At 43.8% G+C, this 15,128-nt stretch overlaps 1 protein-coding gene across 1 annotated transcript in view; it reads right to left on the bottom strand.

Annotated features, from left to right (window-relative positions):
• The window catches only part of TMEM163 (transmembrane protein 163), a 196,690-nt gene that overhangs the window by 74,198 nt on the left and 107,364 nt on the right, over window positions 1-15,128 (bottom strand). Inside the window, exon 4 of the mRNA XM_068247084.1 lies at window positions 7,588-7,679. Within this exon, the coding sequence (XP_068103185.1) occupies window positions 7,588-7,679 (92 nt within the window). The remainder of the gene's footprint in view (window positions 1-7,587; window positions 7,680-15,128) is intronic.

The raw sequence follows: 15,128 nt of genomic DNA, 5'->3' as shown, positions 1-15,128 counted from the left end.
TGTGTCTCATGTTCCCTGTCACCTCCTTTCAACCAAAAAGATGGCTGCCCCCATGAAATCACAAACATTTGCCTGTTCTTTGAAAACAGGGTGGGTAAGAGATTATATTACCTATCTATTTTAATTAACATAAATAATGTAACTTAAAGGACTTACGAGGCCAAAATCGTTAAAAAAGTCAAGTACCTGCAAGATGTTTAAATGCACGGAGGATGCTGTCCGCGCCCTCCGTGCAGTTCCGCTGGGTCCCCTTCCTGAAAGCGCCCCCCCCCCCCCCCCCCGTGCCGATCGCGACCCCACAGGCCGGGTCGGGCTCTCATGCCGCTCCTAATATGGCCGCCGGAGCTGGCATTTGCATTGCCGTGCGAAGCTCTAGGGCCAACCCCTCCGATCCACGCTACAGTGATTTTTTTCTCAGAAAATTCGCATTGATTTTGCAACTAATGGTAGTGAATGGGGCTGTTTCCATTTAATGTGAATTTTCGTTAGCGTTCGTGAAAAAATCTGAGGTCCTGCATCCTTTTTTTCGGACATCGCGTATGATTCGCGTACAATGCTTTGTATTGGCAATGCAAATTTTCGCGTTACTTGCCCGAAAATTTGCATTAGATCCATGGTTACAGGAAGTTGTCAGCAGTCATGACTAAGCTGTTACTAGGCAGATTATGTCCTATTTAACTAATAATAAATCTTATACAATTTTTTGCAGGCGAAAATGTCACGCTATAGTGGAAACGTAGCCTTAATTTCACAAGCCATTTTAGATTGCATACAAGCACTTCCACTATGATCCTAGCCTGGGAGTGTCAGGCTGCTGCCAGTCCCTTACATGGGGCAGGTGGAGAAAATAACTAACAGGACCTTTTGCTTTGTCCTCCACTTGCTGCATCTGCTGGCCAGGTCCTCACCTCCGGGTTCTCCTGGTTCTGCCTACCCCTAAGTATTCCACCCCCAGTGCCTAACCCTAACCACTTCACCACCTACCTAATCTTAGTTACCCCCGGCTGCCATAGAAGGCAATAGTAAAAGCTGTAAATAGCAGCAAGGAAGTTATATATTATGATACCCGCTATTTATTGGGCACCATCATTTGACTTCCTTGCAGCTAAGCGTGGCTTTTACTAGTGCCGCCTACGCCAGGCCATTTTACCGGCGATCGTCCTGCGCCATATTTATCTGCTTCGACTACATGATAGTGAATAGACAGCCGACCTAGGTGGCAAAGGTCATAAGTCCAGCCTAGACAATAAGATATAAATTGGAGGCAAGCAGAATAATTTCTAGAAGAGATATAACTAAATGTGAGCATCCTTCAGGTAATGAAGAACAGCCTCTCCTCCCTACCTCAAGCGCAGCAATAAATCAAAGGCTTGGTTCTTGTACCCGGCAAGTAATGGAGGATCCATTGATGACCCTTCATCACATACAGCCCTGGGAGAGGATTCTGGGAAAATCTGCCTCTTTGCAGCTTTGCCTCGTTAGCGAGTATAACACTTTCCTTAGCAACCAGGACTGACTCATTAAGCATTCGTTAGATTTCACGTTCCCCTCATTATCTCAGGCCTCTGACGTGCTCGCGGTGGAAGAGAAATAATGAGGAATAAAGGATCCCTCTAACTGGCAATCTCATTACTCTGCGGCTAACTGGCAAAACACAGAATTACCAATTAAAAAATGCATCAAAATAATAACGACCTAAACCAATCTTACCTCTTAACAGGCCGCCGAGAGATCGTGTCATGGATCTAGTGCTAATATGGATTCAGGTTTGATAAGTAGGGTAAATGCTATCTAGGGGGAAGCCATTTAAACATGCCGATCTGGGTTTTAATTGCTAGAAGATGTAAATATTATACTATACATTTTTCAGATTTTTACTCCAGGCAGACAGCTTAAAGGAATACTTAAAGAGAATCTGCACTGTCCGATTTGTACAATAAAAAACATACCAATCGAGTCACTATGATTTCCTGGACCTCTCTTTACCGTTTCCGCCGCTATCCTGGCTTTTAATCGCCAGTTTAAGGCATTGTTTAAAAACAAAAAACATGGCCGGTAACCAGGAAATGATGTTTGTATTGTGTGTGTATATATATATATATATATATATAAATATATATATATATATATAATGTTACAGTATACTACAAGTTTTTATTACATAGTGAAGGGATTATCACAGTTTCTCAGCATGGGCAGCTCCCTTCCCCCTCAGACAAGCTGAAATTGAGAGCAGAGAGCTGTCTGTGACTAATAAACAAAGCACACACAGAGCCTGCAGGGGGCGTGGAAGGTGCGTGCATAACTTCTCCCTATCACAGCAGAGTCAGCCCATTCCTCTCTGGGTCGACAAAGCTTGACAAAGAAAATAAGATTAGATATATTACAGAGACAGTGCAACTAGAAAAGGCAGCAGTAATTCAGACCACATTAGAACAGGTATAGGAACTTATAGGATAGAAGAAATAAGGCTGAACATTTTGTTACAGAGTTTCTTTAAGCCAAAAATAAAAATGATTTTAAATTACCTGGGGCTTCTTTCAGACCCCTGGACTCATTCTGTGCCCTCAACTTCCTCCTGGTCCGCTCTGGCCAGCACCGGCGACCCCCGCAAAGCTGGCCATTTGCCAAGAGTCAGCTGCAACTGCTCATGCACGGCCCAAAGCCATGCGCACCTTGATCACGCTCAGGTGGTCTGAAGCATTCTGCGCAGGCGCAGTAGCGATTTCCGTGCGCTGCGTATGCAAAGAACAAGGGCAATCAGGGTGTGTGCAGCTCAGGGACACGCTGCAGCCACTGACTCTTGGCGACCAGCCAGCTTTGCGGGGGTCGCCACTGCTGACCAGAGCGGACCAGGAGGACGTCATGGGCACAGGATGAGTCCATGGGGCTGGAAGAAGCCCCAGGCAAGTTAAAATAATTTTTATTTTTGGCTTATGTATTCCATTAATACAAACACAAAGATTCATCTATTTTTTTCAACTGCCAAGCAAGTAACATCTCCCTGTGTGCATATACTGCAACAGCGGTGGAGGACAGGCAAGCATTGCTCGCGTTGTGGGGGGAAAGCATCCGTAGCCTAGCGCCCATTTTTTACTAGCTGGGCTTTTTTACTAGTCAGTAATAATTAGTTACGTTGGAGGGTTCAGGATTGAGCCCCTACAGTGGTTTGTGAGATGGATTTAAGCTGTCTTTGTACCAGGGCAGTTTCTAGGCTAAATTGCACCCAGGGGCGTAGCAATAGGGGGTGCAGAGGTAGCGACCGCATCGGGGCCCTTGGGCCAGAGGGGCCCCGAAGGGTCCACCCTCTATCACAGTATTAGCTCTCTATTGGTCCTGTGCTGGTAATAATCACTTCTACAGATGCTTTGAATAGTAGTAATCCTTAACACACTGTTCCCCAACCCCTTCTTGCACCTCTGACACTGGGGTTGTCTTTGGCAGGTTTTGGTGCGCCGTATCAATTGTTATGTATAGAGTGCTTGGGGGGGCCCCATGTAAAACTTGCACCGGGGCCCACAGCTCTTTAGCTACGCCACTGATTGCACCCAGGACGAGGGTGTAAATATGGTGCTATTGTGTAGCACTCCTACACAGGGGCATTGCTAGAATCCTAAGAATCCGGGCCACCAAGAAGAAAGTGTGAAGCATGCCGCAGTGAAAAATGGGCATGGCCATGATGTGGGCGCCCTGGAAAATGGGCATTGCCATGACATGGGCATAGTCAACTGTACTGTATCAGTGTAACACAAAAGGGCCATGAGTTTTTTCTAAAAACACTGTTAGGGAAAGTGACCCTAAAGGTAATTAGACAATGTTTTTCCCCCCAAAACACACATATAAGGCAGCATTTTGTCCACAAAAATAACAGCCAACAATGCAGTGTTTATTTCCCACATGATGTGGTGGTCTCACATCATGGATGTGCAGATGATAAATCAGCAGAAACGGCGTGATGCTATCATGTCAATATGACCAAAATCTGAGGAATGGCATGAAGAATGAAGTTTGCCCTGACGTTTACCCCAAATGTCAGATGCAGAAACCATTACCACACATGTGAAATGCAGAAACATTTACCCCAAATTTCAAATGCAGAGATCACTGAAGACTGTAATTTTATACTTGCGAGTTTTCATTCTTTTGCAGGCACACTCGGTTTAAAACGTTTAAGTCTAGCTTGTAACAAGGCACAGAAAGTAGGAGCATTGTAGTGAATGAAAGCTCTGCTCTTTTCAGCATTTTCAGGCAATGGATAAGCCATTTGTAAGTGAAGTATCTTTATTTTCACAACTGAAATCGCAGGCAGAATATAGAGAAGGAGCAAGGATATAAAGACAAATATACATTTCAAAGATGGATGCTGAGTACTGGCAATACGATGAGGTAACACATAGGAACATTCTAAAAGCTCTCCTTAATTTGGTTACCATGGAGCACAATACACTGTATATGTTTATGATCCTGATGTCAGATCCCTTTAAATGAAAAGTACACTAGAGTCTCTAAGTTTCTATTTCTCACAGAATCTTGTATCTTATATGGGGCTGGCTGCTTGTATCTTATCCCAGCCAGCTGCTCTCTGCCCACCCGACCTATGCACCTCGCGTAATGTGAGGAGCAGAAGAACCAGGAAGTAGTGAGCAGCCGGCTGGTGCTGTATACAGAGGGACACATCGCGGGAGCCTGTGGCAGGTGAGTGACAGCTGACCGCCCGCTGCGCTGACACAGAGGGAGGGGAGAAGGAGAGAAAGAAGAGAGCGGTGTCGTTGCCTTAGCAATGGATGCCTGGGCCGCTAAAGTTCGGAGCAATATGATGGGCACAGTGGGAGGAGATTCTTGCTACTACACTTTACATTGAAGATTTGAAGCTCCCCAAATGCTGCAGGACCTGCGATTTCCATTTGGTCAAATTGCAATTGCTCCTATGGATGCACTTTCATGGGCATAGTGCTTTTTGGGCTTACTGGCGATCCTAAAGCGAAGCTGAAATCACTCTAGTGGGCCCCTCACCCAACTGCTCTGTGCATAGTGCTGACATCACCAGCCATCTTGGCAGCTCCCAAGAGAATAGATCAGGCACCAGAATTTGTTGAGAAAGACTAATGGTTGGGACAGCGTACAGTTAAAAATGGCGCCGGCCGAATAATGGCGCCATTTTTTTAACAATTTCTTTTTCAAAACTATATTTATTGTTTTAGATACAAAACGATAATTTTCGTTTTGAAGAGCTCTAATGGCGCAAAAAATTTTCATGTTGAACGTTCACTAATTGCCCCTGTAGTCCGTACGAAATATATCGATTTTAAAAGTAAAAGCATGGGACACAATTTATCCTAATCTTCATCTTCTTGTTTCTTAAAACGTTATTTATAGTTTCAATTGTCATCTTTGGTTGCCATTGTAAAATTTTATTTTTATTTAATAACATTGTTATACCTAATGGCCCTAACTAAACCGCCGCATTCCCAATGCTCTAATCTAACTAATTACCCCCAAACTCCCCGGGGGGGGGGCAATCCGGGCAACGCTTCCGTGTGAGGCAGAGCTATGAGCTGCAGCTCTGCCTCACACTCGTCTGTCAGCGGCAGATCTCCGCCTCTCCCCCGCCCCTCTCAGTGAAGGAAGACAGAGGGGCGGGGGAGAGGCAGCAATCTGGGCTGACAGACATGCTGAGACGCAGACTTGCGGCTCATAGCCCTGCCTCACACGGAAGCGGTGCCCGGATTGGCCCCCTGGGAGTTTGGGGGCAATTAGTTAGATTAGAGCATCGGGAATGCGGCGGTTTAGTTAGGGCCATTAGGTATAACACTGTTATTTAATAAAAAGAAACTTTTACAATGGCAACCAAAGATGGCAATTGAAACTTTAAATAACATTTTAAGAAACAAGAAGATGAGGATTAAAACGATAAATTTCATACGGACGGCGTGTCCCGTGATTTAAATTTTAAAAACGAAAAATTTTGTACGGGGTGCGGGCGAACTAATTTAGCTTTCAAAACGATAAATTTCATACTGACATCCTGCGCCATTATTTCACTAATAAAGTCTATGAGGCACAGTTTTTACACCATTGGCGCTAGGCACCATTTTTAACTTATTCGGTTGGGACATATTGTGGAAAATGTGTTGATAGCAGAAACACACGACAAGCAGACGTCCCCTTTAGGAAGACACACAACTCAGAGCTCCCCTGTATTTAGAAACTGTTTCTATAAAAAAAATATATATATCTCAAAATAGCTGAAGTCTCTGAAAAGCTGTAATCTGAGAATAAAATAGAAATCCTTCACAAATACACCAGCTGGATTTCAAGCATCACAAGACATCATTAGGATACCAGACTGTATTGCACAAACCATAAAAATGGAAAATTGTATACGTACCTACCAGTAATTTTCCTTTCCTGGTGCCTCCACGGCATCATACTAATGGGTTTGGCTCCGCCCCCTCAAACCCTGATGGGGCCAATTATCTAGAAATCTTTTGAAGCTATGGCCGCTCGCCATTCTTTTGAATATTATCTCTCCAGAAGGGAGGGCCATATGATGCCATGGAGATACACCAGGAAAGGAAAATTACTGGTAGGTAAGTGTACAATTTTCCGTTTCCCTGGTGCCTCCATGGCATCATACTAATGGGCATTATCTTAGCACAACCCAAACAAAAAGGTCAATGAGGGAGGGAATATGCTTCAAAAGAAAAGTTCATTAGTATGGTCCTGGATAGGACAGAAAAAAGAATGGCGAGCGGCCATAGCTTCAAAAGATTTATAGATAATTGGTCTTATCAGGGTTTGAGGGGGCGGAGCCAAACGATTAGTATGATGCCAAGGAGGCACCAGGGAATGACATTCCTCAAAAAAACCAACAGGTGCCCTGTCATCCGAGCACAGCAAGCGGCAGACAACACGAGGATGTGCCCTTTGCTCCAACTCAGGACTACCTACTGGGACTAGAATTAACATCCAGCATGCACATCTCCATTTAGGCTGGATTCACACTCTACCAGATGAAAAACTGATCCCGTAAAAACTGATTCAATTTATTTTTTTCTGTTTAACCCATTAGCAGCTTCAATAGAGTTATCTGGTTTGAGATAAGTGCCCTGCTTTTGACCTCTGTCAGCAGAACTCGCTGAGCTATAAATATCTTGGAATGTTTTTAACTCTCTCTACTAGCAGAAAATATAGAAACTGAAAGCAAAAGTCCCCTGTTATTGTCTCACACTGCCCCCTAGTGACAAGTGGTCATAAATACACATTTCAGCAGTATAAATTATAAGCAAGAAAATGTAACAAATAAAGAAAAAAAAATGTGCTAAAACAAATTGGCTTGGAGCTCTTGCAAGCCTCTAAATAAATTGGCCGCTGCTGCTGTCCATTGGGGGACCTGCATGCTTGAAATGCCAACAGAAGCAACAGGCTCCCGCTGGTTTGCAAAGAAAAAACAATAGGAATTCTCCCAGAGCACCAAGGAAGAACCAGGGAATGAAAGCAGAATCTTGGATAGCAGTTTTTATTATTTCTCATAAATATATAAACAAATCACAGTTTTCTGTTATAATCCCATAGGCCTCTACTCACATGTACTCTCTGTGTGCTGAATGTACGGCCGCAGCATTGCTGTAACGCCATAAAACTATCGCCGAGGATAAAACATCCAGAACTGCATCAAACTGAAAGACAAAACAACAAAGATCATTGCTACAGAGTTCAGGTATTGCAGGAACTGCACTGAGGCATGGAGCAGACTGCAGACATAGCTCTCATATAGCAGCCACATGACATCAGATATTGGTTAGTATAGATTAAAAAACACATCATTTTCTAACAGATTAAATATGAAATACTGTATTACACATCGCTCCCAACTGTCCCTCTTTTGGAGGGACACTCCCTCTTTGGGAGCCCTGTCCCTCTTTTCTCCCCATTTGTCCCTCTTTCAGAACTTTGTTCCTCTTTCTGTTTAAATATATATATATTTCTCTAGTAAAAATGTGTTTGATTAACTAAACTTTATTCCCATCCCTTAAATTGCTATATTACTAATTTTAAAATGTGAATATGAAGGAAAATGAACGAGGATAGAAAGGACCAGTGTGGTTTGAATTGTAAAACATAGTTATCTTATGGAATCTTTATGGTATGCGTGACTAGGGGTGTGGTCAGGGGTGTGGCAGGGGCGTGGCTTAAGTGTCCCTCTTTCTCATCTCAAAAAGTCGGGAGGTATGGTATTACATAATATTTTATATCTACCTATGATTTGTCACAATCAGGCACAATCATCTCCCTGCAGCTGTAAGTACTCCTAGGGATGGTCGAAGAGACTCCAGGGTAGGAGCACACTAGGCAGAAACGCTAGCGTTGCGGAAAACGCACATAATGCAAGTCAATGGGCCACATGAAAAAAATGCATATGTTTGCGCTTTGCAATGTGCGTTTTTAAAACCGCTGGTCTTGCTGCATATTTTTCCAAAATGCAAAACATTTTAGTGCGTTTTTTATGTCTTTTATATGCGTTTTATTAAGAAAACTAAGTTTGATAATGTATTTTTGCTTCCTGTAGACTTCCTAATGATTTGCATAAAACGTATAAAAAATGCATGCAAATCGCATTACAAAATAACACAAGAAAAAATGCATGTACAAAAATGCAAAACGCAAACGCACAGAACACGTGCTAAAAACGCACAAACGCATATGCAGCAGAATGCTACCTTTTCCGTACTGCCTAGTGTGTTTCCACCCTCATAATTCCAGTTAATTTTTTTTAAGGACAAGTAAGGTTCATCCTTAAACACAACTTACGACCACCTAATGCCGATTGGCGGCCGCAAGTTGGCTCCCCAGGATCGCCTAACGCCGATCGGCATCAAGTCATGGGGGAGGAGAAAAGTGGCGATCGCTCACGCTCATCCCCGCTTAAGTGACGGAGCGGGTCTGCCAGCGGCTTCACCGATGTCTGTTTTTATCTGCTCGGGGAAAACACATTCAAGTGTGCACTAGCCAAATGAATAACATTCAAGTTTAGTTCTCAGTTTACCTATGCAGAAAGTGAGGGGGCCCCATCCAAAGTTTCGCAGGGGGGCCCAGTGATTTCTAGTTACACCCCTGGTTAGTGCGCAGATACTGTATATTCACAATGCATTACATTTTTGCAATTTTGCAATGCAAATTCAGAATAGGTGAAATGTGTAATTCGTTCTGAATTCAATGCAACATTTTGGAAGTTTATCAGATTCGGAATTCAGCAATTCCAACGATCTATATTTGAATAACATTCAACTACTACGGTATTTGAGCATGAATGCAATATAATTTTTTATGAAAGCAGAGGTATACTTCAAAATGGACCGGAACTCTTGCACAGGGCAGAAGGATAACAGAGAGAAATGCACCCTGTATGTATTTAGAGAGTTTAGCCGGTCTAAATCTAGGTTGCATTGAATTGACATAACTTTGATAATATTTAACAATTTTCAATTACAAAATGAATTCTGTACCGATATAAAATATATGTAGTACAGAGGAGTAAGGCCTGGAACCCACTTCAAATAGCTATCGTTAATCGCTAGCGATTTGTATGAGCGTTTTGTACGCAATTTCATGAGCGTTTTCTGGCGATTTAGGCAGCAATTTAAAAAAGTGTAAGCGTTTTGCCAGCAATTGTGTAGCGATTAGCGATTAGCGTTTTTAACTCTGATTGGTCCTTTCAATTAATTTAATTTTTTTTACAGTGTGTAGTAATTTCAAAACGCTAGCGAAATCGCTCTGTGTAGGTCTTGACGAGCGGTTACGCCAGCGTTTATATACTTTACATTGCTAAATGCGAAAAATGCTGCATGTCCTGCGTTTGCGATTTAGGTAATCGCAATCGCTCCAGTGGAATTTGGCCCATCCATTAACATTAGCTGAGCGTTTAGGGAAATCGCTAGCGGCTTGAATCTCTCCCTAAACGCTCAAAAACTCACTCTAGTGGGTTCCAGCCCTAAGGCTACATTCACAATGGTGCGTTGCAGTGAGGAATAACATCCGCTCTGTCACACGGCGTGCCACACTGCAATGCACTACTATGCAACTTTCATGTTGCTATGGGTGCGTTACGTTACATTGGAGAGTTGCATGGTAACGCACTACAAAACCTGCGCGTTAAAGAGACACTGAAGCGAAAAAAAAAATATGATATAATGAATTGGTTGTGTACTATGAATAATTACTAGAAGATTAGCAGCAAAGAAAATATTCTCATATGTTTTATTTTCAGGTATATAGTGTGTTTTCTAACATTGCATCATTCTCTAATATGTGCAGATTACACAACACTCAGCATTCAAAATGATTCTTTCAGAGCAGTCTGTGAAGTAATGACCTCTCCTCTGGCAGAGAAAAAGTAAATAGTCCAGGAACAGTTGAGATAATAAAAGTCAGAAGGCAGCCCTCTCCATGACTTTGAAAGTCGTAGCGCTTAATGGCTTTTTTGCATAGAGATAACAACTGGAGTTTCTTAACTCTTCCTGAACTGGAAACAATTAGACTGATGTATCTGATCTTAATGTTTTATTTCTTAGCTGTACTACACATACAAATCATAATATCATAATTTTTTTTTCGCTTCAGTGTCTCTTTAAAGCGGACCTGAACTCAGAACTTCCTCTCTGCTGTAAAAGATAAGCAACAGCATAATAACCTTTACAGAAAAAAACATTATTTGTTACAGCTGATAGCAATCCTGCCAAAAATCTGCAGGGTGTCTACTTCCTGCTTTCGTGGAAGCAGCATAGGGTTAATGCTCTGTGTTTACAAATTAGCTGCTTTGCCGAGGCAGCCAGCTGACACAGCTGAGAGATCAAATTACAGTTGTGATTAGTCACAGATGAGAGGGAATTAGACAGGCTAAACTCTAAATGCATTTCTCCATGTTTTCCTTCTGTCCTGTGCAAGAGTTCAGGTTCACTTTAATGGTTACAGTGAAGCATAGTTTTTATTTACTGCATGCTTCACTGAATGCGGTGCAACACGTGGATAAATTGCACCACCTCTTTCTGGATCAGTTGCATTCCTGCTGCTACAGGGAAAGTAGCGGCTACTGTGAACGTAGCTTAAAGAGACAATGAAGCGAAAAAAAAGTATGATATTATGATTGGTATGTGTAGCACAGCTAAGAAATAAAACATTTAGGGCTGGTGCACACCGAGCGGCTTTTTGGGCGTTTTCAGATCCGCTTGCGGCTGCGGATCTGCTTGGTCAATGTATCTCAATGGGGTGGTGCACACCAGAGCGGGGGGCGTTTTGCAGAAACGAAAAATGCCTGGGTGAGGCATTTTTTGGATTGCGGGTGCGTTTCTGCCTCAATGTTAAGTATAGGAAAAACGCAAACCGCTCTGAAAAACGGCACTTCAGAGCGGTTTTGCAGGCGTTTTTGTTACAGAAGCTGTTCAGTAACAGCTTTACTGTAACAATATATGAAATCTACTATACTGAAAACCGCAGCAGCAATCCGCAAAACGCTAGCAAAACGCCATAGAAAAATAAAAAAAAGCGTTTAAAAATCTGCTAGCATTTTGCGGATCTGCTAGCGGGTTTTGGTGTGCACCAGCCCTAAGATCAGATACATCAGTGTAATTGTTTCCAGTACAGGAAGAGTTAAGAAACTCCAGTTGTTATCTCTATGCATAAAAGCCATTAATCTCTACGACTTTCGTGGAGAGGGCTGTCTTCTGACTTTTATTAACTCAACTGTTTTCTTTTTCTCTGCCAGAGGAGAGGTCATTAGTTCACAGACTGCTCTGAAAGAATCATTTTGAATGCTGAGTGTTGTGTAATCTGCACATATTAGAGAATGATGCAATGTTAGAAAATACACTATATACCTGAAAATAAAAATATGAGAATATTTTCTTTGCTGCTAATCTTCTAGTAATTATTCACAGTACACAACCAATTCATTATATCATATATTTTTTTTCGCTTCAGTGTCTCTTTAACTTTGGGTTTGGCACAATATTTAACAACAATGAAATACTGACAGTTGTTCTTTCCAAATATATCCACGAGACAGTACAGATTTATAAATTATCCGTCAGTGATGACGAACAATGGATAATTTAGGAATACAGGCGGCTGCGGGTATCTTGGAATAGTTGTATTGTGGTAAAGCTGAAAAAATGTCATTATTTCTCAGTAAATCTATTGGCCACTGCGGTCTGGCAGTTATCCAACCCAGAATCTAAATTATACGAGGGATACTATTGTAAATGAAAGCTAGGAATACTTTATGTGGACTCTTTTAAAGGGGCCCTGTAATAGAGCAAAGCATAAGAATCTACTGCTTCATACTGAAAGAGAAGTATTTATAAACTAGTCTGTAATTAATGTAAACATACAATCTTTTGCAATTCAAAATGGGACAATAAACTAGGGGTTTAATCAGGGACAATCTAAAAGTAGCCATACACCTAGCAATGGGCAGATTCGACCAAGAGATAAATCTCTCTCTAATCGAGCCTGATAAGAGAGAGATCTGTCAGCTGCCCATACACCACAGGCCGATTCCCAATCAATTTCAGCATGAAATCTCTTGTGAATTGGCCTTGTGACACCGCCTACGAACGCACCGCCGCCTCAATGCTGTCTCCTCTAATGATAATGTCCCGCTGGTGCCCAGGTGCAATTTTATACACACGCTACGTGGTTGCCTGGTAACATGGCCACGTGTATGACGTCTGACGTCATATGCAGGCCCCTTACTAGGAAACCACGTGGGGTGCGCGTGTATGCACAGCCGAAAGCGCCCTGGGGGGACAGGCAGAGGCGGTGGAAAGGTAATGTACACATTGCACCTGGGCACTGGGGGGACATTTATCAGTGGGGGGACAGCACCAGGGTTTTGTCGCGTTCGTCAATCGTCGCAAAATTGTACACCGTTCCCAACATCTTGCAGCATGCGCGATCAACTATGCAACCAATTTTGGGGCCAAAATTGGTCATGTTGTCGGTCGGGCATGTATTTGGCAGCACCGATTTTCATCCAATTCAATTATAATAATCAAATCGGATGGTCGATCGACCGCCAAGTCGTCTGATCTATGGCCACCTTTAGGTTTTTGCCTTTTGATCTTCTGAAGTTTTGCCACCTACCCCATCCCATGGGTGTAGGCAGGGTGCTGGGTACAGGTAGGGATAGGGTGCTGAGTGCAGGTAAGGAAAGGGTGCTGAGTACAGGCTCACACAGGGTGCTGGGTGTAGGTAGGGGCAGGGTGCAGGCTGGCACAGGGTGCTGGGTGCAGGCTGAGGCGGGGTACAAGCAGGGGCAGGATGCAGGCTGGCACAGTGTGCTGGGTGTAGGTAGGGATGGGGTGCAGGCTGGCACAGGGTGCAGGTAGGGATCGGGTGCTGGGTGCAGCCAGGGGCAGAGGCAGGGTACAAGCAGGGGCAGGGTGCAGGCTGGCACAGTGTGCTGGGTGCAGGTAGGGATAGGGAGCTGGGTGCAGGCAGGGGTAGGTTTTCACAGGGTGCTGGGTGCAGGCTGAGGCAGGGTCAGGGTGATGAGTGCAGGCTGGTGCAGGGTCCTGAGTGCAGGCAGGGGCAGGTTGCAGGCTAGGGTGGGGCAGGGTGATGGGTGTAGTGCAGGCAGGGTGCGTTTACAGACCTCAGATCAGTGGCGACTGGCCGCCCATCTGAGCCCCTCTCTCCATGTCAGACCTCTGATCAGTGGCATAGCAGCAGAAACAGACAGGGCACACACACTACCCACTCCCGGCATATGTAATACAAATGTGGAAGTGACGTCATTGGTCACTTCTGCATCTGGATTACATATGTTGGGCGCATGTAGTGTGTGCGCCCTGTCTATTTCTGCTACTATCTTGCTGATTGGTCTTTAGTGAAGCAGCGTTGCGAGGAGGGGGGAGCCGCCAGCAGCAGAGTGAGGCCTCCCTTGCAGTGAGGCTCCAAGCGGGGGCATGCCTGTACGCTGGCGGTGCCCCTGGCTCAGGATTTATCGGCATTACTCAATTGCCAGTTTCACCTGAGCGATGCCCTTGCGTAAAGGAGCATAACTCAGGCAAATACTAGGTATTCGCTGAGTGATGCTCCTGTGTAGTGAGCGATGTGGAGCGAGCCATTTGTGCCGGGGAGCTGTCCTTCAGCACCACGACCCTGCTGACTTGCTACCCGGGTAGATGCGTGTGCACACGCTGCAATTGCCATCCTTTGTTCTTACCCGTCGGACGTCGCCTCCCGCCACTCATCGCTACCCGCGGGACCTGCTGGGATCTTCTCTGCTGCCACCGCCGTCCTCTTCTTAATGGGAGCCCCATTAAGAAAAGTTCAGGGGTGGAGTTTAGGGCACCAGCACGCTTGTGCCTGCAGGCCTGCCCGGAGCAGAACAAAACTACAGCGTGGGACCAAAAGGACTTCTAGGGGCTGAAAGAAGCCCCAGGTAAGTAAACCTTTATATGATTGGCTCAGCTTGGGTGTCCTTTAAGCCAGAAGCTAGCAAGAAAATGATCTTTGTGGGACTTTTTTAATTGCAGGAAGCTGAAAAGTTTTCAACAGAAGATGAAAAATTATCTCCAAGGAGAAAACTTTGGAGAAAAATTTTTTAAGCCACCAGCAAGCAAGAGAATACTTTGGACTGTACTGTATCATCTACTTTTACCACTTTTTTAATCGGAGACAGAGAGGAAACACACAGGGCCCATTAGCAGTAAACTATTTCTTCTAGTTTTTCTTCTAGTTATCTCCTAGGAGATATTTTTCTTATTCTCTTTAAAATAACGCTTTAGCATTTTAAAATTAAAAAAATAAACAAAAGATGGTGAAAAAGTACTATTAGGCCTTGTTCACATTGCGTTCCGTTCACGTGTCCGTCCGCTTAGGTGTTTTTTTTGAGGCGTCTTTTTTTTCCAATTCCCGGCGCTTGGGTGGGCGATTTGTTTTTGTGCTTAGCAGTTTTCTAAGCGTTTTTTCCGAGCGGTTTTGTAATTCACTCCCTAAAGCAAGTCAGGAAGTGAACTCTTTGACCCGTAAAATAATAAATACAATGTATTTATTCTTAAAAATGCGAGCGCAATTGCCTTAATGCGCGTTTTTGTACGCGTTTGCTGATTTTCCTATACCTTCCA

Source organism: Hyperolius riggenbachi, chromosome 7, assembly GCF_040937935.1.
Source record: "Hyperolius riggenbachi isolate aHypRig1 chromosome 7, aHypRig1.pri, whole genome shotgun sequence".
Lineage (NCBI taxonomy): Eukaryota > Metazoa > Chordata > Amphibia > Anura > Hyperoliidae > Hyperolius > Hyperolius riggenbachi.
Note: the sequence above shows the minus strand (reverse complement) of the source record. Positions and strands in the feature narration are given on the sequence as shown.